The sequence below is a fragment of the Ascidia mentula genome, chromosome 7 (assembly GCF_947561715.1).
Source record: "Ascidia mentula chromosome 7, kaAscMent1.1, whole genome shotgun sequence".
Classification (NCBI taxonomy): domain Eukaryota; kingdom Metazoa; phylum Chordata; class Ascidiacea; order Phlebobranchia; family Ascidiidae; genus Ascidia; species Ascidia mentula.
The window spans coordinates 6,049,069-6,076,486 of record NC_138572.1 but is presented as its reverse complement, the minus strand read 5'-3'; the positions used below and the strand labels follow the sequence as shown (position 1 = coordinate 6,076,486).

Sequence of the window (27,418 nt, the reverse complement as noted above, 5' to 3'; positions counted from 1 at the left end):
CCAAAATATCAAAACACCATGTTTTGTGGTGATGTGAGAATGAAAGAACAAACTTATTTTGGATTCTTCGCAGATTAAGAATTTAAAATATTTCTTCATTTAATTTGTGATTTTTACGATGTTTTTGTGGCTACGCAGGTCTTCACTTCTGCAAGGTATACACGGGCAATATACATACGTTGGCCTACATGTGCTGTATGACTAATAGTGTGGGTAATATTTTCTCATTCAGTTTGAAAAGAACGAGATATATTGCTAAGGCCGAATCAGACACGTTCAGATTTAGATGCCTGACATTTAACAATTTTTTGCCTGTTGTTTTTGATTCAAGTCCTCAACGCCGTTTGGAGAGATTTGTCATCTTTGGCACCACGATCCCGTTTGAAAAGATTTAGTTTTTTAACCAATAGTTTGAGGAACATAAAGCACGTAAATCTTCAGGAAAAACAAAATAGCCCACATTGCTGATATCAAGTTCACTTGCAAACGTTTCAATTGTGGCTACCATCAGAAAACGCCATCTTGCATTGGCAATGATTGTAGATACGATTGAAACGTTTGCAATTGAGCTAAATGGACTATAATGTTTGTCCTAAATAGACAATAGTGTTTTTGTTTTTAGTGAGTTGCAGACAGGGCCACTATATTTCTCATCAATGCAGCTTTTATGACTATATACGACGATATTGCCATCAGCTGAATAGCCAAGCAAGACTTCCACTCTATGGCGACTATTCAGTTGTTTGTTTCGGATATGTAGGTCTATCATAAATCTGAATCCGAAAGTATTACGCGCGGCGTCGCTTAACCCGTCAGCATGTCCGCTACACAGCTATTGGCCTCGTTTTGAGACAAGATGATTAACCTCTTGTTGATTTGTGTCGCAAGGCGGAGATCTCGAAAAGGCAAAGGCTTAAACCTCCGGGACTTGTCGCCTGTGTACTTTTGTCTGGCGGCGCCCCTACAAGCCGACATGATCCATGCGTCAACCCATACTAAGTGGGATAAATAATTAACAAGTTCCCAGTTACTGCGGTTGGTTCGACCCCTGCTGGGTTCTTCAATGGACATTTTGTTTCGCCAAAACACGTGAAGGAAGGGGCATGTTCTGTAAGCTTGTACAGCAACGTCAACAGATTCTTTACAGCTCCGCCTTCCGTGTATATACCCCAAGTAAAGAAACATACATGATTGTTTAATCCAGAAAAGGAATCCTACGTTTGGATATTAATTTAACAAATTCACAAGTTTCAAGTGGTACCGCAAATCCATGCAAAGGCGTATGGCAATTTGTAAAAACACTCCCAAAAGAACCATGTTTTGCAATGTTGTTAATTACGACATACGCAAAGATGGAACAACATTCGTATATTTCATCGTAACGAGATGACCATATATTTTATCCGCGTTACTGGGCAACAGATTCTCTCAATGGTATTTTGCCGCCTCTTATTTGCTGTAAATTTTCATCGACGAAAAAAATATGAAACGAGACTGACCGCAAACATTGAAGTCCGGAGATGTCATGCGTTTACAGAGTGTTTTTTTGTAAATGTTGGTCAGTGGGCGGCGTGAGCGAGATCCCGATCGCTCGGCGGAGTTATTTGCTATTTAACTTGTCAGCGGTTTGTTACTCTGCTTGGAAAGATAAAGACGTGTACGAGGAAAAGTAAAGGATTGGGCTATGATTTTCGGTGATATTTGCACAAGCGAATAACGGTATTGTTGCCCACGTCAGGACAGGTTTGATGGGTCATAATGGCGGGATTGTAGTTAACTGCCATGCGACCAGTACTTGAAATGAAAGTGGTGTTTTTCTATTGATCAGTTTCTGTTGTTAGTATAAAATGCAGTTGAAACCGTGTGTCAAATATTTCAACAAAACATTATGTATTCTGGATTAGCGATGCATTAGAAAAAGGGATCTTGTTCTTAAGACTGAAAACTTTGCCGAGATAACATAAGGGATTACGACTTTCGCTTGTGATTAATCTTGGCATGTTGTCAAAGCCGTTATGTGTGTAATTTCATTGACATGCTCGTCAGTTATCATGAGAAACGTAAGATACGACTGCAATGTAATAAAATGATTCCAAATATTTTAATATTTTACGCGTTAGAGAAAATGGAGAAGTTTGTGAAGAATCTCCCCCATGTATTTGTATGTGCTTTGTAGTGTATGCTTTGCTCTCAGGACAAATAACTTTTCGGCAAATGGCGTTTGTTCCTTGGGCAAATAAGGTATTGCAGAGTATTATTAATTATATTTTAATCACACACCGGTGATGATTCATCACGTTTTGGACTGCGTACTCTTTGTATATGTCCCCTTTGGTGACAAAATTCCGTTACAAATACGCGTTGTCGAATTGTCAACTCACCAAGGACACGATCAATTGAGAATCCGTCAGACAAAACCCGAACCGCGCAAATACGCACAGCGGTGGTATCATGCCGATGCGTATACTTTAATTAAACATTTAAGGGATAAAGGTGTTTGTCGTTTAAATTTCGCGCCTGGCAGCACTTCTGCCTGGGAGTGTGCAGATGATAAATGTATTTGCTGGTTGAAGATAAGCTCGTGTGTCAAGTGGGATGGGTGGGATGGGTGAGTTCGCACGTGCGTGCCGCCGCCAAATGGCAAAAGTGCAAGTGAAAAGCGTTATCGCAAAATAAATATATTCAGGAAAAAGATAATGGCGTCATCAGACAGTGTTTGTCAGTAAGCTTGATTTTCGAAACTTTGGCGCCATGGAACTGTTTCAATGCCACTTTTCTGGTTACGACCCTGCCAATGTTTAACTTTTACTTAGAGAAGAAGCAAGCACTGAAGTTGACTCCGGGGTGGTTCAACTGTTATAAACGAAACACCCCGGACCGAACCACACTACGTTTTCTTCTCGCACAAATAAGTCACATAAAATAAGTCACAAGGTCAATTTTCTTCTCCGCTTGGCGGCGCACGCAAGCGATCGGATAAAATCTAAGAGGCGGAGCTGGAGGTTGAGAACAATGTCGGACGTAGAAACAAAAGGAAAAATTACCCGAACTCGCCAGACGTGCTATTTACCTGCTTTTGTCGTGGCGCTGGATCACTTCTGCCGCGGGGTCCCATTTTCTTCGAGGAGTCGACACAGAGAAAAAGGCAAAGCGAGTCCGCGGGTCAGTTGGTTGTGCCACTCTGTTGTAAGCCGTTTGTGCGTCGCGGGCTGTTGAACAGTGAGCCGATTTGGCAAAGCTCTGTCGCGAATCTCATGTGTTTAGTTTTCGAGTCCCACGCGAGTTTGCAGACGTTAGAGTATATTGTTTGCGCATGCATGGAGTTAACGTATTTCGTGTGTGAAAGTGTTTTAAGTTTATTCACGCAGCGAAGTTGTGTTTGGCAAAGTACGGTTGTCGCAGAACTTTTTCATTTGAATTCTGCCTTGGCGGTGGAATTGCTTTCACTCGGTACCAGGGCACAATAATGACCTTTTCGAGGCAAGACTATCACCACGATGCGTTTGTGCATATTCGCCAAACTTAAAGTGCAGACTTCCTCGACCGGTTTTATAAAGGGTTTTGTACTGGTCTCGTTCGAGAAAGCGCGCAGAAAATGAACTAGATTAACGGCAAAGACGGTAAAGTGTTAACATGCCTAAGAGCAATATTGTGGCAGGCATTCAAAACGTCGCGAACGTTCGTATTCCACAGGCTAGCGTTCATTGATCGCTGGTCATTACGAGGCGGTTAAAATTGACCGAGGCCTGCGCTGTCAAGGTCTGTCGGCGTATCGATCTACAACCTATAGCTGGCTCCTTGCATTGCAGGCAAGCAATCGAAAAAGTCAAGTCGTGTTACAGGACGAGTGTTTTACTGTGCCTTTGGGGTCTGTTATGTGTGCATGTAATGTAACTATAACGAACTACCTTTCTGCAGTGCATGAATAGGTGAGATAAGTTGAGAAGGTTTATTCGAGTGTGCAGCAATTGGGTCGCGCTCGGCAGTTTGCGGTGCTAAGTCTTAACACTTATCCCCAATCTGTCTGTCACCCAATTAACTAGTTATTTGGCATCAGTATCGGTCAAATTGCACGCTTTCGTTTTTTCGTTTTTTAATTCCTTAGTTTAATTTTTTCCTTCATCGTTTTTACAGGAACTATTTAGCGCACAAACCTATACGCACTGAGAAGTTTATTAAAAGTCGTCAACGACAGTTGGAGTTAAACTGACTTGTTCAAAGAAAAGCTATTTTACATTAGCTGGAAAGCCACACCACAAGCATACCAAAAAGGCAGAGTCGTTATCGAGAAGGTTTGATTCGTTATATGATGTTGAGACTGAGAATGGAGGAACTCACAATATTCGCTATTGTGTTGAGTTTGATGATTTGGGTTATGGAATGTACAGTAGTGGAGGGACGCACTCTGGACCCAATCTACTGGAATTCGTCAAACCCAATGTAAGTACTTTACAACAACCATTATTTTGATGCTTGTGAATCTTTTTTTTTATCAACGTATGCAGTAAGTTTGATTGGAAACTTTGATTGGAAGTCTTGTGAACTAGAAAATTGCTACATTCAAGGTTTTAATACAAGATAACAAAAACCTAATCGTTGGACCTAACAAATCACGCAATGACAATTTTTGAACTCATGTAACAGCAGAGTATACATAATCCCCATCCAAACACACACAAAATCGTTCAAAAAACGATGTGGTCTCGTGGCTATTACGTACCGTTCTCAAAAGCAACATGCCAACGGTTGTAGGCGATTGTCGGCGAACAGGGCGGAACATGGCAAGTACCTGTAAGCGCTCGCGTTAACACCGTGTTGATTCTGTTTCTCGCTTTGTAGGTCTTCCACGCGGGTCGATCGACGTGGTAATTGTTTAGACAGCGCCACGACGGCTTTGTTTTGCCATTCAGGTGCTCGATTGACGCGACCCTCTGATTTGTCGGTCCTTGTTATAACAATACCGCCTCAAACGGCTTTAACAAAGCCAAGCCAAGTAGCCCGACACCAAAGCCTTAGTTTAAGGCCTGTGTTGCCTCCCGCCCCGTTTCGTAGGGTTGCTTTTTTGTTGCCAATTCCGGCTCAACGTGAGCGCGACCTGTGGCTAAAACGCCCAAATCCCCCGACGAAGGCCGGGACCCGAACGCCCGGAGCGCGCCATTTGTCTTACTGACAAGCATTGGTGGTGCCACATGGCTGGCAACCAACGTACAACCTTTAGCTTAGCTTCAATTAAATCTGTGATCGAGCATCACGCGTATGCAAGAATCTTTCCAATATTTCCATGTAAAGATTTACTATCATTTATATGCTTTTATACCCCTTGGTATTAAGATGCACCTAACAATGTTTAAACAGCATGAAGTGCAAATGGACATTTTCTGTTTCAAACCAGTCAAGCAGGGCAATGCGAAAATTCCATTTAAAGCGCATTCCGACACGTGTGAAATAGCTAACTTACGGCAGCGATCGGTCACACTCTTCCACTACGTTTCTAAGACTCTTTTCATACTCAGCGAGCCGTTTCAACACAGAGTAAGTAACAGAGGGCGCGCCATGGTAGCTGTGAAACGTAGGACCGTAATTGGGTATATTGCTCAACATAAACAACATTGCTATTCTGTTACATAGCTTTGTTTGGCGACCCCACACATGTTGGCATGTATTTTAAGGTTACGCTTTGCTGTTGGCGCTTTGTTATTCTCCCCAGCCCTTGTTTGTCGTGTATTGGAAATTTTAAGCCTTCAATAGTTTTCGTATCAATTAAAATCTCCCAAACTAATGTTAGTTCAAACGTATTCCTCCATACCCAACGGTTTTAAATAAGATAAGGCTCAAATATAATTGTGGTTGTCTGCGAATGAATATAAAAACATACAACCCGCAGATCATCTTAAATATTATTTGTCTTTTTTATAAGATGTAAACTCCAGAATTCATTGGTAAATAGATACGGTTAACATGTCGGTGGTGGTAGACTTGTGTGACATCTGTGGGCAGAAGGGGACGAAGCGAAACCGTGCCACGAACTTTCGAGCGGCGCAAAACGCTTGCGCGAACTGATAATGAAAAGCAGCGCGAAAAGAAAGTGGGGCTTGGGCAATTGGGAGCTAGCACGGCGGCTAATTAAGCGGATCAAGCATTTGTTGCAGCATATGTGCGTCCGTTAGCAGTTCAGTATGCTTGCGACCCAGTAAGCGTTTTAGGGCATCGACGTTTCATTATTATATTACGATATGGAATATATCGGGATAATGGCTCTCACGTGACCCTGTGACGTCGGATAAGCGCTTACGTCACTTAAAACATATCGGGCCAATTAACTTGACCGAAAGGATAATTAGTGACGCCTCCTGCCCGCGTTCATAAATTATTTTGTTGGGAATAACGCGTAGGTTTTAAATGTTAAGGGCGTTTGTAAGCAGCGACCAGACGCTGTCGACTGGGTAGCGAAGTCAGACTTACCGACGCCGGTGACCAGTCACAGAACTATTTTGAAGCTTTCGAGCAAAAATGCCACGATTTCGACCCATCTTCCATCACTAGATAGTTGATCGTTAAAGTTATCAACTTCACCTGTTGCATCAGACCTCCAAAACTTGCACCTGTTATTCGGTCACTTGAAACAGGCAAATCCTGATTCAGTTGCTTACGGGCAATAGCGGGAGCATAGAAATTGTTACGTTAGGGAACAGTGATTGCCACACTGGACGAGGTCGACATTACAGACTTAGATGCGTCTGTACCCGACCGTGTTCGCAAGCAGCAATTAACCTGAACTTCTAGAGTTACACAGCTCTTGTGCTACTAATTGCAGCTTTTGTCCGCCTTCTAAGTCCAATTTGATTTGGTTTGTCGCCACAATTGTATTCTCGTGCAACAATCTTTATTCTATCTGTTTGCATTCACTCGTTTGGCGTTGTTGTGTGTTGAACGCAGTACCCCTAGAACGTTTGAATCGTTGCTAGTGTTAAAATACCTTTAAAACCATGTTAAACTACCTTGATAGTATGTGACAATTTATAGCGCATTGTGAACCAACAGCTTACGATAAGCCTAAGGTATTTTCAAGCAATCTGTGTGCATCCTAAGCCTCCCCCTTGCGTTAATAGCAATCATGTGTCAAAATCGTTGTTTCTAATTCGTTTCGCACTCGGCGAACCATCGAACTACGTCGGACCCAATGTTTGGGCGTCTTAGGGCCACTCGCGCGCCACTTCACGACATCAAACGTCAATGTACCCAGGGCCAGAACGACAGGGCCCAAGCGTACTTCGAGAAAATTGTCAATCGATTTCCTCAAGCATGTGTGCAGGCGTTCAAGGCCTGAGAGGACCCTCGAATGTCTGAGATTTAATTGTCATTCGCGTAGGCCGCGTTTCCTTACATAAGACGAGGAGCGCGGCCTGAGTCTTCGCCGTTTTAAATTGCTCTGGGTCTCCTGTTTTCAAAGAAACGCCAAGGTTGTTTTGAATGTGTAGTAAGTTTTGTGAATTCATTTGTACCCAACAACCTAGATTAAGACATTCTAATGCGGCTAAGTTGCCTGTCACCATCATTCGAATGAACGTAATTCGGATTAGGGTGACTCACATACTATAAATACTAGTAGTTTAGATTAATCACTAGCCCTCAACTAAATAAACACGGGTTCGCTGACGGATAATTCTTCCCCAAATGTTCAATCAGCTTTTAAATTTATCTGCCGTGAAAATTTGAATTTATCAATAATTAAAAATGATCAACTCGACTCTCATAACTTATATTTGGCGAATGATTGGACAACAAATTTCCTTCGTTTTAATACAAGTAACTGAGGGTTCATTTTCTATTCATTGAGCGAGTGCGCAGTCAATTCGAAATGACGACAGTTGGTAGAATTTTGCATGGAGGGAAAAGAGGAGTTTTGAATTCCCATTCCCGACGCGTTGTTAATATTTCTACTACGCGGGAGTTCAACTGCTTGGGCGATTATTTTTGATGACGCATTGCGATAAACAAGTCGGTCCAATGTGATCCAATTAAGCTGCCCGGCAGGGGATGATTAAAGTTTAGGGGAACGCTGTTCGATTTTGGAGAATGGCGCAAGACGAATTGCGATGACGATTGTCGTGTCTCAGGAACAATGAAATCTTCGAAATTTGCCTTTGATCCTTCTCCGCTTAACGCCGATAGCGCGTTATCGGTAAAAATCTTTCAAATATAACTGGGAAAAAGGCTTCCCTATTCAGTCATTCAGTTTCTTGTTTGTCAGGCTGAAGACAGGCTCCATTGTGCTTGGTTCCTGACGCCCTTGGATGCTCTGGCGTGATCGCATCCTCGCCAAACAGCATGGTTCCATTGTCGCTAAGGGCGCAAGTTCAATACACCCCCTGGTGCGATTGTTTGCCTTTAGCCAATGTCGCCATCCAAAATAAGTGTCTTCCATCAGTGCGTCTGGCCTTGGTCAAAATGGTGGCACTGCTGACACTCCTAAACGTCCAAACACGTCTGGGTATCCAAGCGTTCCACACATTCCTACTTATCTTCTAGAAAATATCTTCCCAGGGACCAAAATGGTCATATTGTGGGTCTGCGACAATTACTCACAGCTCAAAGTGTGAAAATTAAACTTATTTTTGGACGCCTTGTTTTCACATAACTGGAGGTATTTTAATTTCGCCCTGAAGGTTTACATTCGCACGGTACGCTCTCTCTCCATCTTGTAACTTGAAAAAGAAGCACGTTGGCAACCCAATGCCAAACATGCTAATCCGGTAATGGGCCAGACGTAATTGTCGCTTTTATGAATGCGAAACGAAATTCCATAGCTCTGTACGGGTTGTCGACGATAACAATTATCCGACTGGTGCAAGCTGGTCCTGAATCGCTTTGCTGTAATTCCTGCCATACATGGTAACAAAAGTAACATAAATGAGGCAGCGCCATTAGTTTTGCTTGAGTATGGGTTAAAATATGTGCAACACGCAACGAGAAGAGTTCCAAAAATTGCTGGATGTGAATAAAAACAGTGCACAGGATTTTGGAGATGTTGCCACATGGCAATGAAGGTAGTTGTTATTGCCACGAACAAAGTATTTTTTACATTAAAAGTTGGCTGGGACACGCTTTATGGCCCCAAAGTGCATCGTATTTAAATACTGTATGACAAAATCAACATATTTGTTTTAAATATAAATCTGACGTTCTTTTGGTGAAAAACAACAAATATACACCTTTTGTTTAAAAAAGATTGTATTTTCTGACGTTTCGCCTGTAAGTACGACTAGGCTTCTTCAGAGAAAACGTCAGAAAATACAATCTTTTTTAAACAAAAGGTGTATATTTGTTGTTTTTCACCAGAGGAACGTCAGATTTATATTTCATTATGATGCCTGGTGGTCACAACCTATTTTCAGTTTTCAGTATTTGTTTTATCTGGGGTGTTTATGCCGATGGAACACCAGAACCTGTTTTGTACCTGTAAGGCAGTACGCCCCAAACTTTCAGTTCACCGCAAATAACTATCTTCTATTCATCTGCTGGAAACAAAACGGCGGAATAAATAGGATAATTAGCGTTTTGCGCGGTCAGACGTGTATTTCTGCATGCGTTCCTGTTCTTTACTCCCAGCGAAAGTCAACCAACCGGGGGACCCAGTTCTCCCTGCCCGCGCGCAGGATATTTCAAGCATCTCTTTTCAAGTGGTAGTTCCGTTCCTGGCGGCTCAATTCAGGACGAACACTCCCTGCTTTGTTTTATAACCAGAGTTAGCGGGATTGACAGCTTGAAGCTTTTGGAGTCTCGAACCTTTATTTCGCGGCGGCTTCGTTTTAACGCATGAGCGGGTCCCGTTGCTGTAATTACCAACCATCCTCAAAGCTTGGCCTATGGCGACGAAATTCGACCCGCATAGTTTTGGCGTCTCATACTCAGAAGAACCATAACGCGCTTAATTTTGACAAGGGTGGATCGCTTTGGCGGCAAAGAAATTATCTGCTGAAGTGTTTTACCCCCCAATGATTTGAGAAGTTTAACAATTTCGCATTCGTGATTCTAAACATGTTGATGGTGATGAAAATCCTTAGTCAAGCACCGTCCCAAAACATGCATTTCTAGACTATTAGCGGGAAGTATTTTGGGTACTCACCCTCAGTGACACCCGATATTTTGTTGTAAACTCCCGCTTATGACGCACCGACACGGTGTGATATCACTCACCATGTGTTAAGGAATGGTAATAGTAAACCACATGGACTCTCATACATTGAAGAGCGGCCATCCGGTGTTGTTAACGCTATCTTCCATTGAGGATTCGGTCTGCTAGAAGCAGGTGGCAGCGCCTGCGTTGTTTTCGAGCAACGCACACTGACCATGGGTTAATTATTTCCCGTTATGGAAACCGGGTGTCCTAATACATGGCGTTAAAAAAACCAATGCGTTTGCCGTATACAATTCCTATCCAAGGACCACAGCTCGGCCTAAAATACTGTGACGTGGCGTTGTGCGCCTTGTGGCCTGGTTTCGCCACAGCCGTGTGTTCAGCAGCCGTGATGAAAACACGATAAAAAACGGATTAGCAAGCGCCTTCGCCGTGGGTGGCATGGCTATTCTGCCTTAAGCACTGAGTTTTAGGCACTTGGCCATGCCCTTTACAAGAACCTGTTGCTTTATTAAGAGACAATGATTTGTTTTTTCTTTGCCAAAACCTCTATAAGCCCTCAAAAATGGTTTGTTTTTGCATAAAAACTAAAATAAAAGTGGGGTTTACCCGTAATAGTAAACAAACATAAACGTTTTTGTCTATTCAATAGGAGCTTGTTTACATAAAATCCCCTTACACGTGACAGTAAGTAGTTGCATATCAAAAGCACTACGACAGTTTGTCCTACAGTATATATAGTATAAAACATTCAACGTTCTGCAGTGCTTTCCAGGTTGCAAAGTAACCAAAAAACACCTCCCCGAATTCATTCCTTCGGCATTGCGTGGCACTCCCGAGTATATCAATATTTGCATTCCTGCTAAACCGATTTTTTACAATTCGATCGCGCCGCCGACTCGAGTGTTTTTGTTCAACATCCGCACGTTTTCTACAAATTATTGACAGAGATGGGGCAGACACTAGTTGGAAGAGCTAGACGAATTTTAATCCTAAACTTACATGTATTTCACAGATTTCTAATTCTATAAATCACTGCAACAAACAAAACTCTTAAAACATTTATGGGAATCTCCCGACAGTCTTATAGCAACAAAGACTCGGTATCTGATTTTTTAACAAGTTATCAGATCAAACCTTAGACATTTGTCTTTCTGTTGTAACAATATACAGAATTTACTTTAATTCTCCCACACTTAGCCTGCTTCGTGATAGATTTGACATTTTACACAAAAACCCACGGGATCTGGAAAATCAATTCGGAAACGAATAGTTGGGACGGAGTGCGCAACAAAAGTCAGCCAATATACCTTAAATTTATCACAAATTGAAATACAGCATGAATAGTCGTTTTTAAATGTGTTTTTCTCTTACTCTACGCTTTGTGCCTAAAGTTTAAACACAAAGTCTGCGGGTAGAACATCGCCATTAGCGGCATGGAAAGACTTTTAACGTAGAGAATGCGATGTGTTGTATTTTTGTGTCGGTCGAAACCTGTTTGCGGCCATCGATAATCCGATTGTTTAAACCGTCTACGACGTGGACCCCGTCGAACTCCACACCATGTACTGACGAGTCGGTCTCTTATTTTGACTGTGCGTTGACTGCGACGGTGAGCTATGTGACGTCGAACGGTCGATCGGTCATTGCGATATGACGTGTGGGGTTGAAGGTTAAGCTGGGCAAAGCAACCGTTTTGAAACGGTTCCCGCATGCCGCCGTGCAACCACAACAAGACGGCGTGTTTTAAAACAATAAGAAAAATAGTTTTTTTAACGCTCATAAAAATACAAGAAATAATTTAGATGCAACACGTATATATGCACTGGCAAATTAATATTCTCTAGTATTTGAGGCACGCTTCTTTGTGATTTGTATAGAAAAACACAGCAATGTCGGTAAAATTGGGTTTTCAATATTTTTCAACATCTTAAAGATCAAAGAGCCTTCAACATCACGTGTTTGAGGCTTATACGTAACAATTAGCTCAAAAGTTCGGTGGGTTTGTGTGATAAAAAGGCCCAGACGTGCTTTCAAGCGACGCCACCACCGTATAAGTCGATATGGCATGTCGAAAATTCCGCCCGCGTTTAACCGACCGAGCAGACGTTTTTCGCCACGCCGGCACCTGTAAATTGAACGTCGGCTAACTCTAATATTCCCAATCCACTCCCGGTGATAATCACTTCAAGCAAACGTCTAATTGTCGTACACATGAGTGGTAAACTTCAAGGGGTGTCATGTCACGGCCTAGACGCCTGGCGCCGTACGCTCGCCTTCGATTAGGCTGCGACAACCTTTGTTTATACATGCGATGTAATATTCAAAAGTGTGTATGTGTGGTTGTGTAACGTCAGCTTTAAACCATCACTGTGCATTACCCGTGGTGACAGTGATGTCATTCCACCTTGCTGGCGAGGTCAGTATCGTTCTCGCGACATTATCGGAACGCCCATTGACTTGTAATTCTAACGTGCGTCACTTACAAACGACTTACTGCGAAGAAGCAAAGCACCGTCCGTCCTTGTTTAATTGCGCAATAAACACCGTTGCCTTTGCCTGAGGGGATGGAGAGGGCTGTTAACTGTCCGTCTTCGCGGTGCAGCTGCTTGCTTGCCGATTGAGACCATGATGGTCTGTTTATTTGCAGTTTGTTTTTGGTTTTTCGCGCGTGGCGATCTCATACACAAACACCGGCCGATCGAGTGTCCAAAATTCGAGATTCCCACGACCGCGAAAATTTAATCTTTCATTGATGGCGAGTGGGAAAGGATTTAAGTTGTTCGCATGCAGCAGTGATTAGACGCTCGATCTAACTAGTTTGTGGTCGATATCTTGGCGCTCAGTGTCAGCTACATATGGGGTGCAGGTCCTGTTCCCAGGGCCTCTCTATTAGCACTCAGCATCGACCCCGTGGTTTTCTGGTATTGATTGTTTCTCCATGGCAATATGTTCCTCGCCTGCCGATGTGGAATCATCATTTTCCAGCCTTGGGGAGTAAACGTCGATCGACCTGCAGTCATGCCAATTCCCAGTTGTTTGCCCTGCTTTGTAAATACCTGCCAGGCGTCATAAGTAAACGATCCCTAAGTCCCAAAGTCACTAATTTTTGGGGGTTAGGGTTTCTGTTGTGTTTAATTATTTTTTTGTAAAAACTACTACAATTATCCACATGCAATTCACTTGTTTTTGGGACGTCTGCCGTAACCAATTCATTTGTTGTCAGGTCTGTAAAAAACGTAATTTATTTAACCAAGCTATACAGATTTAGTCTGTTACTTACACAAGGGCCAGTGTTCCAACCGAGATGTTGGGTAATTACCCAGTGTTAAAAATAGCGAGAGGCGATGCACAGTACTTGTAATTCTTGGTCTCGCGTAAACCTTATTATTTTTTTCTGTTCAGGTTCAAGCCAGGGTCAAGGAGCAGCGTGAACGTAGCGATGTATGACAAGCTGGACATAATCTGCCCACGACAAGGTCGAGATCACGAGGAGCTGTTTTACTTTAAACTCTACCTCGTCAACGAGGATCATTTTAAGACCTGCAACATCACCGGAGGAAGACGTCTCATCACGTGCGACGTTCCCAAGCGTGAGAAGAAGTATACGTTTTACTTCCAGGAGTTGTCACCTTCGCCTTGGGGCCTTGAATTTGAACCGAACAAGGCCTACTACGTCATCTGTGAGTACTTTATCTTGTTATCAATGACCTTTTTTGAGTAGTCAAATTCAATCAAATTTTGACATTGTCTTACGCCGTTCAATAATAGGATTTCGTTACAGCTTATCGCGTAAAACGGGTCGATGAGTCTTGACATGTTTTAAAGCGTTTAGTTTTGGCCAAAAACTTCTTCTCGAAGTTCAATTTACCTTGGGATGGATTACGTCTTTCCTCTTGAATTCGTTTAAAAAGACGTTGGGTTCAGAGACCGAGATTAAACAACAACAGAAAACGTAGGCCCTTGTTTTTTTCGGGTCAGCGAGTAAGTAGAGGAGAAAATCTTTCTCCCCCGGATTAGGCTTGGCCCCGGGGACACTGATAGTCATGTTTTGCCAAACTTGTCCGTGGCCGAATCTTGTAAGCTCGCGCATACCAACTTATCTTCACCATTCCTGCTTGCGATCGAACATTGAATTTTTGCATGGCTTTCGAACGAGTTGTGTTGATCGATAGGCTTAAAACCCGCCGCGCGACAAACGCAATTTTTTAAATATTGCCAAAAGGTGCATCGATTTTAAGGGCCCCCCTATCCTTTTCTTCTGTCTTTTGTTAGTTCACACCGCTGCCAGTGTTTGTGTAAACTATTTTCAAGGGCAGGCGGGCGCAAAGCACAAAGAAGCCGCAAACCGCATGCAAGCAAACGCCATAGGCACCTCGTCACCTCAGTCGTATTTTGTTCACTCGTTTTAACAGCCTTGGACCAGTTGAGTGTCATGCCAGGTGGTTGGTGGCTTGAGCTATGGCGTCATTTGGTGCCGGAATGTTTGAAGTTGGTACCATTCCGGGCTTGTGCCCCAACTTTTTGCGTGATAAGCACCGTTTAGCAGATTTACGTAACTAGCACTTTGGGGTATGAGGCCCCTCGGCGACAACTGGGTGGCATTTTCCGCTCCCCACCTTTACGGTTTAGCTGTTGGCATTGTCACGCCGAATGAGCGTAACGAACCCAAGTTCGTTGTCGTGACAACTCGGTCGCAATGGCACTTTAACAAGACGCGTTTGTGTAGAGAAACAAGAGGCTTGTACACCAAATCCGGGACTATATATATCTATCTTCATCCGTCAGACGCCGCATTTCATTGCGTCGTGTTTTCGTTATCGCCAAATGTATACCGTGCGATGCCTGCCCCATAGTGACTTGACTTTTAACTACGCATTTTCTCCCTACTTGGTCTTGCCTACCGTTGCATGGCGAAACAAACCGTCGGCTGCTGTGCCTTCATGTGCAGGTGTTAGTTGAAACCATCTATTTCCACCACTGGGGCAAATGACAGAGTCTTAGGCACACTTCATTGCCCAAAATCTTCGCTACCTGGTGTTTAGGATCCTTCATATCGATAGACGCCAACAGCAATGCAATTTTACATTCGAGAGTCCATCCAAGTATAAATTCACCAGCAAAACCTTTTTTTTGCACTTTTTCTATTTCTATCTAATGACTCTTGAAATTCGCCTACAAGCCTCGAGAAATGGCGCGCAACACAATAGAGTTTTTGTTGCTTGTCAAAGAGCAATTTATCGGCCAGGGTGGCATATTTTCATTTAGGCGTGAAGGTAGGGCAGGTGGCAAAACGATTCTGACAAGTCTTATCTCGGCCAATGCCCGTTGCCACGGTCAGTGTCAATTGTCACTGACACATGCCAGGGCTGTGACATGCGGCAAGCTGCGGACTTGGCAGGTCGGCATGCGTTTGATGTCGGCAAAAATGATGTATGGCATGTGGAGGCGATTTGGGGCACCGATAACAGACGAATCGCTTTGCAAACGGGCAGGCGGCGGAGGTTAAATCCGCTAATGCCCTTTATAGGCCAAAGACTGGTTTTAATTGTCCATTAGCCTTCAGTAATTTATTTAAATACCCTAAAGACGAGGCACTTTGTACAGAAATTTGCCGCAAGTCCGAATGTTCAAACGCATATTCACATTGACTTTAACTAGGGGGTTTGTGAGCAATTTGCGAATGTTGACTCTATAATCCATCAGTGCAGGGCACGTAGGCTATGCGAAGGCTTTCCTGTGGCGCCCATAGCGTACTTATTGCACCTTCTTGTTTGCCTGCTGTCGCATTCCGGGGGAGCACAAGCATGAAAATCAAGAGTAACTCTATCTGCAAGGCGCGTCGGCAAAGCAGGCCCCTCTTACCGACCGTGGGGCGCATCAGCAATCCTGATCGCTTGTTTTCGCCGGTCCCAGGCAAGTTGAGGGCCGAACTTATTATGGGTCGCTGGTTCTCGGCGCAAACGTCTGTACCATTGGTCTCCGCCACACCAGGCTCGGTCGAGTCAAGAATGCAACCTCGCATTTCCTGATTCATTAAAACGCAAAACAAGCGGATTCGCCACAACCCGGGTCACATTTAACTGTGGACCTTCGCTACACAGATGTTTGGAGATGCGCTTCTTTTTTCCCAGGCTAATTGTCGTAGCGTCATGCGAACGAAATGTTTCGGCCCCCCCTGCAAATGCGAACGACTTGTCGCCGCCGAAATCGGGTTGTGCGTAACCCGATATCCCTGACAGACAGGTGTTGTCGCGATCTGTAAGCTAAAGTGCGCGAACTGGACGAAAAATGAGCCGTCAAGTTCAGAGGAAAGGACCCACAAGAAATTTGTTGTCGTTGTTGCGGGCGAACCCACATTCCTAGCCCCTCCCGTGCATTTCGCCGTGCAAACTTTTGCCCGTTGCCAAATTTATCTGACCAAGCCTCTGGGGTGTATGCGGTCGCGAAGATTATTTTCATTTGCCTAATGTTGCCAATCCAGGGTAATTATCCTAAAAGCCAGCTGCTCAAGCCAACCTCGCCCCAAAACATCCCAGTCATCCATGGCATCTACACCCTCGACATCACGGTCGCGCGATGTCCAAATTTGCGGAACCTCTCCTGTTTGCGTACATGGATGGGTGTGTGTTTTCAAATGACCCTCCATAAATTAAGTCCTGAGCCTATTTTAACGATTTTACTTCACTCGAAGGCGAGACATGCAAGAGAGATTGTCGGGCCAATGACCGCGAAATATTTTCCGTAACCGTCGACGCGCGTGATTGGACGAAGCCAGTTCCGCATCGCTGCCCCCTTCATTGCGGTCCCAGCGCAAGCACGAAACCCTTTGCTCCGTTCCCTCACGAACGATCGTGAAAAGCCGCAAACTCCAGTGTAATAGTCCTGGCATTTGCGTTGGGTACCTTGTTCCGCTTGGCTGAACTTTCGGCTTAACAAAGCCTACGTCGATCCTGACTGAACTCCCCAACAAAACAGGATTAAATTTTTATGCTCGCCTTGTAAGTTCCAGGATGATTAGGCGACTGTAGCATGCCTGTCCCCCGTGACTTAATGAGAAATGCATTTCACGCTATAATTGGCCTGTGCCCGTTTAAGGCTTGGCGTTGCATTAAAGCGGTTTTATCCTCTGAAGTCGCTTTTACTTCCTAACGAAGTGGTTCGCACTTTGAAAGCACCGGCGACCGCACCAGGTAATTTCGAAAGTAAACAAGTCGCCCTCTTTGCAAGGAGTTAAGCTCCCCGGGAGTTAAAAGGATCTGAACAGTCGTTTTGCAATTTAGAATCAAGCCGAGAATTGTTTCTGCCTCCTTTTGCGCCCACGCTAACTTCAGGTTGTGTTTTTCCCATACCCGCTGTGTCAGAGGCTCGGGTTTGATTTTTAATGTCCCGGACGCCTCCCCGAGTTCGCCCAGTTCAACTCAAATCAACATGTGCTCTCTTTTCCCTATTCGGTCAAAACGTCGCGCCAGACCTGTCAAGGGCGCTGTTTGTGTGCGTGGATGCATGACCACGCTGTCACGTGATATGTGCGGATGACTCACGGCGTCCCTCGTTTTCTTCCAAAATGTCAACCGTAAGCTTGTTATGCAAGTTTGCGGCGACACACGCAAAGCAATGGCCGACGGGAAGATCGAAAACAAGTTGTTTCGAGTTGGTTGGGAGCTTAATCTTTTCACGCGTCTTCTTGACGGATGGAAACGCCCGACACTGACCTGCATCTGGGCTTAGTCATCCAGTTGACAGAAAACAGCCCAATTAGCGGCTGTCAATATAGTTGGCGCGCAGTGTGGGCCGTACATCATACATCAAGGCTGAACCATGGGGTGTACGGGTAACGTGATAAATAGCTGCAAGGGGTTTGTGGTGCGCTGCACGTGAAAGATGGGCATCGGTTTCTTTGTTCTGCTTGCCATATATTAATCGACTGTCGAAACAAGTTGCCCGGCTCTCTAATCAGGTTGTAAACATCTTGAGAAGTCGGATCGTACCCCTGTAAACACGTGCACGTTTTCGTCATACGTTTCTCAGTAACTGGATTTTATCATCACGTGACGGATTGCCCCCTTAAAAATGGCGCTCTTAGTGTGAATCCCTGCCAAGGAGAAGACACATTAAAATTTCATGCAGTTCCGTGCCAATATTTCGTGGCCCTTTAAACTCAACATTTAGCTGTATTTTTTGTCGATTCCCAAACCGTCCGAGGCCTGCCTTAACACAAACCGCAATACCGCGACAAAAAACGTCGCGACGGATCGGTTTCAAATTTATCCTGGGCGCGCGAGCCTGCTCATCCTTTATTTATGCTAAAGAAACATCGGCGTGGATTACAGAGCGCCCGAAAGCGGAGAAAATTGCGATCTAAAAGTCGCCGCCTGGCTTCCATCTCCATATATCCTTTCGTCTTATCATCTAACGTCAGCTGTCGTGACCCTGACTAAAAGGACACGAGATGGTCACAGTGACAACGTTATGCGTTCGGTGTAATGTAATTGAAGAAGCGAAAGGTGTCTGGTCGTAGAAGGGTTCCTCCTGCCAATACTAATCACTGTGTATTGGATGTGGTCCGTGCCCAGCACTTGCATGACGTAAAGGAATGTTTTCACAAGTTTTCTGCTTACCGTAATCGTGCAGCATTCGACGTCAATATTTTTCTTATCGCAAGCGCCGATGCTTTTCCCTACACGAAACCCCCATTACTGCCTATCGAACAGCAGACAAAACTCTGCCGCTTTTAGTTTTTTTAACGCCCGAGCGCCCCGAGCATGTATTGCGAATCGACGTTTTGTCTTCTCCGAGAGAACTATGCGGACGAAGACATTTTTTTCGGTCAAGCGCATCAGGGCGTTCACAAACCGTCTCCAGCGAGACTCGAAAATCCTCCATCGAAAAGGAAAGTTGTCATGCTGTGAGCTCTTCACATGAAACTGTCTTAGGCCTGTAATATGTTAATTTGTTTTCGGAGTCCTGGTTTGCCATTGACGTCCTGAAAACCTTTGTTGAAAATAAAAATACCATTTCATCGTGTCTGTTTCACAACTTCACGGATATCCAGTTCGCAAGCAACACAATCTTTCATGCTGATCCCGTCAGTGTGAAAAACGGAGACTTAATGACTGGCAGTTCGCAATGGTCTGTGCTGGCAATGTAGCTAAAAACAGTTTTTGTCATAGCTCTGACGGTAACCTTTGCCTTGAGGCCTGTAACGCAACACTTGGATGCTTGGTGCAATAATATTCTCACCGCCTTGAAACGTTTCCGTTTCATTAACTTAGCCAATGGTTCATAAACCACTTGCCACGTTAAAGTTAATTATCCCATAAGTCAATTTCCTCAGGTATTGTGTATAAACTGTGTAATAAGAAAGCGAAGGGAAATTGATTAAGAAGACCACAGGAAAAAACGCTAGGTTTTTGAAATTCAAATTTTAGACGTCAGCAGAGGACAATCGTTGCAATTGACTTAATTCCTTTGTTTGTCAAACATTTACAAATGGAAACGAGGAATCGTCGGGGATTAAGTTTGATGAAAAGTAACACAAAATCCGTGCACAAGTGTCATTGCGAATGGATTTGTACAATTTAAATGTTTGTAAACCTCGTAGAAGTCAAAAGAAAGATGATCTGTTTTACGCCTGGCGGTTTGTGGATTTAGAACGACGCCCCTACTGGCCCGTATGTTTGTCTGTTTGCTTGCTAATTAATTGCCGTCCAAAACGAACTGTTGTACGGGTTTGGAACGTTATCCACAAATCGGATTACTGGGCTCCCGTTACTGCAAACTGGATCCCAGTGTTGCTGTTCGGAAGTATCGGGGCAACTACTTTTTTTCTCAATTGCTTAATTTTTCCAACTGATCAGTACATACATGTCCTCGGATGACATTGGCAGAAATTAGGCATTCGTTCGCAGGATTGTCGCGGGTTTAAAGCCCAATGGACAAAATACACTAAAGATCATTTGAAATTAGATTATACAAATTCGAGACCTGGCACACCTGCACCAAAACACAATCTCTTCTGAACTTCTGTGCCCTGTTTGTTGCCAAAAGCTGCCCATTTTGCGTAAAAAGGCGGATTATCTTTTGCCATTGCTATGTATGGTGTTCCAAAGCCGAAATCCCATGACCGCAATTTACGTGGACGAGTGCAGCAAAAATCAGTTGTGTTTGCATTACAACCAGTGTCATGTAATAACAGCCAACTTAACGGCACTGTAACCAAAGATTTTTTCCGGTTACCTGTGTGTGCTTTGGTCCCCACTGACTTTTATTTGGATGAAGTCCTTTCGCATGTTTCACGGTTTTTTTATTGATCCAGGTGCACCAGGAGCAGCGAGTTTAATTGAGTGTAGAGGTGAACTTTAGTTAGGTGTCTCCGTTGGCTGAAGATAAAACATGCACGCGTGCCTTATCGTGTCGACAATCTTTAATATTATTCACCTTGTGTTTGCATGTGTGGTATGATGAAATCATATCAACCTGCGGGGTCACGACCCGGCTGAATGTCATCGAACTGCATATTTTTTTGAGTAAAATATACATTTAGGTTTACCCAAGCCTGGTTTGTAAGTTCGACTAAACATTAATTGTTATTATACGATGGAATTAAGTCATGCAACATGCTCTTTGCATACATTTGTGCAATGGTTCATAATCGTTCACAACCTCCCTGATATTGCCTTACAAAATATCGTTTATAATTTTCCTTTTTTGTGTACTTTTTGGTGAGCAACAATCAATTGCCGATATAACCGATGACGTTATTGTTTGGCCAAGCAATTAAGTCACTCGTCCCATGACGCCAAATCAATTGCCGCCTACATATCGCTAACCTAGCATTTTAATTTTCAGCCGCTTCAGACGGGACACATGGTGGAATCAATACGAAGCAAGGCGGAGTCTGCTCTGAACATAACATGAAACTTCAACTTCACGTCCACAATCCAGGTAAGAAGAGCGTGACGTCAACAGTCGTAGCTGTACATCGTAATTGCTGTAACGGACACGAGATTCCTGAGGCGCATGTATAGCAATGCCTTGCGACACACCTTCGTTGGCTGGGTTAGGTGGGAAATCTATTAAATGGAGCATAGCGCAATGTAAAACATTACGCCTTGTTTGCAACTCTTCTCGCCAGCTAAGAGCTTGTGTAGGGAATGCTCTATCTCCCCACGCCTTCTTTGTACACAAACATACAGCCAGGGTATCAAAGCTCGAATGTTGCGTTACCAGGGCGTAAACCAAAAGCCCCGGGAGCTTGAGACTAGAATAATATACAGGAAGCTTTTGCGGGAAGCCCAGTCTGGAAAAGTAGGATTTTTCGGCAAGGAATTTAAATGCTCTTGGCTGACCGGTCGCCGACGCCGATATTGGTTCCACTTGGGCGCACAGTTCACAGCTCACCGCCAACGATTTCTATCTAATTTAGCGTCGGCGTGTCCAAAAGCGGCCTTCGGAACTAAAAATTCTATCGGGCAGTTTAACGATAAATACGGGTCACTCCCCACCCCCAGCGCTTGTTAAGACTTAGAAAATAAAAACTTCGCCAAGCCGTTGTAATTCGCCTTTGCCCGGCGCTTAGACGCCAAGGAATGCCTGCCCTGCTCGTTGTTTTCATTCTAAACACGTTCTATTTGTGTCGCGAAAAATCGCCGCGCTGTTGCCGCGTTAGTCGAGCATGGGACGCGGACTTCATTTGTTTTCTTTATTAAACCTGCTTGGAATTTAGAAGCCGCCGATTCGATTGATTGTAAACATTTTGACATGGTTGCGTCGCTGACATGCATCCCTAAAGTTAAATGAAATATGTTCAATAGCGCCACTTTCGACTTGCCTGCCGTAAGATTGTAGACACCATAAAATATCCTGTTCATTGACTCCATGATATTTTGAGAATTGTTTTTTTTCACTTTTTTTCATTCATTTGAAAGCTTTGGGATGCTAACGTTTGCACTGACAGTCAGTATATTATATTTGAGCATTACTAAACGAACTAGTACATAATCATTATGAGGATTCTTGTGCGTTAATTACCCATGGGTATGTCGAATGGGCAGCGGGACCTTATGACCTGTCTTCACTTGAGTACTCGGGTGGCCAGATGGGTCTCTTTCTTCGTCACCTTTTGTAAAATTAGATGCTAAACGCCCCGTCCAAGACGTGGGAAATCCGACGGGCTGCCTAAGTGGCCTGGATACGTTTACACTCAAGCTTTTGGCCGCAAATCACGGCGTCGCGAGTTTTCCGGGCCTAATGACTCGTGAGATAGATGAGGAGTTGCTTGCATTTTCTCCGCTGTTGTCAATACAACCTGGTTTTGGTGGTGGTTCAGCAACGCTAACGCGGTTTAGCGGGCTTGGCCGGGACAAAAGAAATTTAACGCACGGATTTATTTTGCGAATGGGATATTTTGATTTTCTGCTTTCCTGGGCATGTTTTGTAAACGGATCTTGACGCAAACCGCGCTCTCAAAATTAATTCGGATTTGTCAGTTCAAGAAATAAGTTGTCTCTCGGCCAATACTGCACCAAGACTATGAACATTGATGTTAATGTCAGCGTACCCTTATAACAAATATTTGCAAATTTAACATAAACAAGTACTTAAATGTAAACAAAGCGTAAACGAACCGGAACCGGCAAAAGCTCTCGCGAAATCATTCCGAGATCCCAGAGTAAGGAAAGCAGACGGGGCCGGAACCAGGCCCCAACCCATGCCTAACCCCAAGTTCGTCGGCCTTTCGTTTGAAGCAACGCGCAAAGAGCCAGCGCGCGTAATCGTCCTTTCGTAAACAATCGCCAGATGATCGCGCAGCGACTGCGCGGCACAAACAATGGGTTCTTTGTCTCATGACTCTCGCGGTTGCGCCAAGTTTTTGGCCCTTGCCGCCACGGTAAAAGTAATAGTGCTGCGGTGAGGCGAACGCGGAGGCCCAGGCCGGTTCACCTGAAAAGAAAACATCTTCGTTCGAGCCGTCGACAGCAATAGGGTTGCATTAGAGCTAGTGATGACACACGAGGCGCCTATTCCGCTGACCTTTTTTCAACATAGCGGCTTATATCTTTCCGGACTCGAGCAATGATACAGGGTTCTTAGCTGGTCCTGGCATACTAGAGATCTTCATAAACGCAGTGCGAGTCCGTGTTGGGTTACCCGGTATTTTAATGGACGGTTGTGAGTCGCGCCGGGCGGACTCTTATTTGGAGAATAATCGCGGTCGCGCGAGCAACTTTTCGTTGTTCGGATTGAGAAACGTGCAATTATGTCGTCGATCACTTCGTCTTTTGGTCTCGGCACCGACCGCTATTGAGTCATTTTTGGCGCAATTGTTCTATGCTTTCGTTGTCCTGAAGTGTGGAAACTCAACATATTAACTTCGAATCAACCACAAATCAATGCCTTTTTTGACATTGCACTGTAACAGTGCCAAAAATTTCAACCCGCTCGTCCGATAACCCAGAACAAGAAAGGAATGTTTAAAGCGTGGTGGACTCAAAAGTCAGCATTTGCTATAAACGGAACGATATAAAGCGAAAAGCGTGTGGTCGTTAGAAAGGTGTCTTGAAATCTATACGCAACCGGGGCTTTAGAGCTTGCCGTACGATGTGGGAGAATGATGTTTGCTTACGTGCCTGGGCGAGTTGGAGGTCACGTGATTACTGGTTTGAACTGATGCTTGGCAACGATTTGGATTCCGGAACGTGACTTATCGCCAAAAGGCCTCAGGTGAACTGTCGCGCAATTCTTGTGTGCTGTTAACGCGGTCGACGGTGCTCCCTGAGTACCGCCAAAATCTGTTAAATTTACTCGTTTTGCGCCAATATACCGTTCCCAGTTTTCGAAGCAATTTTAGCCTATAGAGGACTCCCCAATTAAATTCCAACGTAACCACTTTACAAACGAGGCTACACGTTGTAAACGTTCTTATTATTAATCTAACGAATGTCAAGACCGCCTCCGCGACAATTCAAACGACTTTTGACATTTGCAAATATTCCATGATGATGTTGGAGGTTTGCGTTGAACGACTACAATGGGGATTGGAAACTGCTCACGCGCAAGTCTTTTGAGTGCAAATTTACCGACGCGCCAGCGCCTGAGACCCCAACCAATCACCCTGAAAGGGTTTCATTGTACATTCGCGCGAAAATGAAAGCTGCAAAGTCTTAACTGACAAATAGCGAACGCAGACGGGGTGTCGCATGAATACACAGCGAAAACCGCGTTCCTTTCAAAGGGTAGTCGACTCTTGTTGGTTAAAGGCTTCGGTTAAACGTGAAGTAAGAGGCTGCATCCACACACAAGAGCGTTCATGTGCACGTCTTGCGACAACGCAGATGAGATTAAATGGCTGCATTTTCGCTGCGGCGCCACAATTTCGTGCGACCGATACCGTTCAGCTGTTGCATTTACGCACTCAGGCATCTCACCTTCCCGTATTGGCGAAGTTGGAGGCTGCCCGTCTTCTTGGTATTGTCGTTACTTGGCTTCCAAGGGCACAGATTAAACGTCTCGTCTGCTCTCAGTCGAAAAGGGGTTGGACCCAGGGATTTGTTACCCAATTTCCGCGCCAAGCAGATCGTTTTACCCCAGTCGCACTGCCCCTTCTATTCTATGAACCACATAACGCGTTAATTTGTAAAATTTGTCTTTGCGTTGTGGCTGATTTTGAAGTTTTGACTCACGTCCGCGTTGACAATAAGATTTGCAAGCAGCTGAAGGATTTGCCTTTTCGTCTAATTAGCCGCCATTACTTTTCATTTTCCGTACTGCAGTTAAATCCGGCCGCCTTGGTGCGCTTTGCACTTGTTATACGCAGGTGCCACTTTGAAGAATAGGGCGCCATGCCTGTGCCTAGTCGGTGTGAAATCCCTTGCTTCCCTTCCGCTCACGGGAGTCCGCTTATCAAAAACTAGTGATTGCGCAACGTAACCTCTGGTGAAAAAAAGTTGGGGTGTCGCGTTGAATGTTGAAATCGCGCGAATCGCTCATAAATAGCAGCAGCCCTGTGACGTTCGACTCCGAAAAGCATTCTGGACTTGGTTTCCTACTGACTACGTGTTTTGTCACGAGGTCGCGCTTAGTTTTCAACCCTTACCCGAACCCAACATGTCCGTGGAGGATTGGGTGTCGTTAAAACGGCCGCTAATCCACAAATTCAGGCCGCTTTAAAAGTGCAGTGGTACCTGCATTAACGGGACCTCCAACGCTTGCAGCGTTCTCGTGCCGCCCTCTTCCTCTTGCTTTGACGTCACAAAACCTGTTTGTGACGCGCGTGACGTTTGAAAGGGGGTTGAGAAAATTACCGTTCACAAGTCCTAAGCTATTCAGGCAGCTGTATTTTGGGTGATGAATGTGGCTTGAAATTTGCCTTCTCAGTTTCCCCGCTTTTGCATTTCACGCTCGGCACTCGCCTCTGTCCAAATGTCCGGGTGCACTTTACGTTATTGCGCCTGAGATTCGTGCGTAACCGATTCGAATAAATCGATTCGCGCGTTGGGTTGCTCTTTTTACCAACAACACCTCGTCCACCCCAGACCCGTGCAAAATCGAGTCTCATCCGACATTCACTTATATGGCATTTGTTTACGTTTAAGGAATTTATCACTTTCATCCATCAAGGGTTGGAACTACACTGGCTTGTGTCTGCCTTCGTGTAAAATTCCCGAGCTCTGACAATGCGCTGAAAAGGCGTAGGGAACGTGTGGGTAAAATCCGATTAATATTCATGATGTGGTTGTGGGGCTTTGACGAGAGATCCATCTTGTTTACACCTGAATGAGGTTTGTAATCCCGACGCATTGCAATAGAATGCGACCCTGAGTTATAACAGCGTTGCTTTCATCGTTGCGGGTATCGCTTACATGGCGATTGTTACGCTAATGTACCCACAACCCTTATCGCGGGGCCGTATCGTTACGCCTATTACATCGCAAGCGTCTAATGTGCGAAAAAATGTGTTGGCCACCATAAAATTGAAGCTTAAATTTACGGATACAATATCTTGTAAACAGTTCAGTGCAGCTGGTGGCGGCGGTAGGTTTTTTGTGGGCGCATGGGTTACTTCGGTTTCTTGCTGAGAAGAGATTTTGTTCGCCGGACACTGAGGGAAACACTTAGCGCAATAAAAACAAGTACTTGGGAATCTTTCACCGTGCTCTGTAACGCAAGACCGCTTAAAATCGCGCTGATGATTCCGCTTTCCCGGTTCATTAGGTTTGAGAAAACCACCAGCTCCTATATTAGCTTGTTCACAAGGGCCGCAAACAGACGTTAGTCTTGTGCTAAACGTGTGCACCTAACTAATGACTGTCCTCATTGGGCGCGTTAAATCTTCCACATCTTGCAAACGACCGTTTTAGGAATGCACTATACCCACAAAAAACAGCCCTGGATCATTTTGCGGCTATGCGAAAGACGGGCCATGCAAGCGAAAGTTGCAATTACCGCGCGCCAAAAACACGAAGCGTCAAAACTTGGTCTAAACGTAACACAAGTGACATAACACTTTTTAACACCTGCCACCGTTGACCCGGAGATTAATGCCACCTGCAAGTCCCGTTTTAGATATTTTACCTTCCAAAAGAACAAGTTTTGGACAGCGGCAAAAAGGTCACGTCACGCCTCATTAGTACTTGGCGTCTGTCACTGGGGACCACTTATCGCCCCTTAATCAGTATTTGAAAGCACGTTTGCCTCATCCAGCACTCCCACCACCGTCTACCAGGGCAAATCTAATAGAAAAACTTCGACGGCACTTTCAGGGTATGGTGGAAGTTAATCAGATAAAGGAGCGCCATTTTGAACGTTATAATAAGGTGTCGAGTGATCCATACTTCTACCTATGCCGAGTGCCGGTTGATTTGACTACGAATAGCCCCCGGGTCATGGGACCCTAACAAACTCTCCATTTGAACTACGCATGTCATGCGGTCGTGGCACTTAGCGACGTTTACGCGTAGATGTCAGTCCCGAGCGCCCTACGACCTGGAAGGTCCTCGCGCGGCGCCGAATTCGTGCGGTTTTCAGTCACGTAACATTGTCGGTTGGTTGGAAGATGCATGTGTCAACAGCAACAGTGGCGTTTCCGGAAAATAAGCGGAGCATACGCGTAATCTCTGCTCCTTTGATAGTATCTCACCGCAGTGCGAACTTGTTTACGCCCAAACAGAGGTTCTTTACGAATGTCAAACGGCTTTAAGCTTACGCCTTTGATGCCGTAGTGAGATTGGTCCCGGGGCAGGGTTAGTTCTCGGACAATCGACTCACAGGCTATGCTGA

At 44.7% G+C, this 27,418-nt stretch overlaps 1 protein-coding gene across 1 annotated transcript in view; it reads left to right on the top strand.

The window, feature by feature from the left end:
* Positions 1-4,138: 4,138 nt before the first annotated feature.
* The window catches only part of LOC145908029 (uncharacterized), a 28,483-nt gene continuing 5,203 nt past the window's right edge, over positions 4,139-27,418 (top strand). The window contains exons 1-3 of the mRNA XM_082995194.1: positions 4,139-4,440; positions 13,544-13,821; positions 20,990-21,085. Coding sequence (XP_082851320.1) covers positions 4,307-4,440; positions 13,544-13,821; positions 20,990-21,085 — 508 coding nt within the window. The 5' untranslated portion in view covers positions 4,139-4,306. The remainder of the gene's footprint in view (positions 4,441-13,543; positions 13,822-20,989; positions 21,086-27,418) is intronic.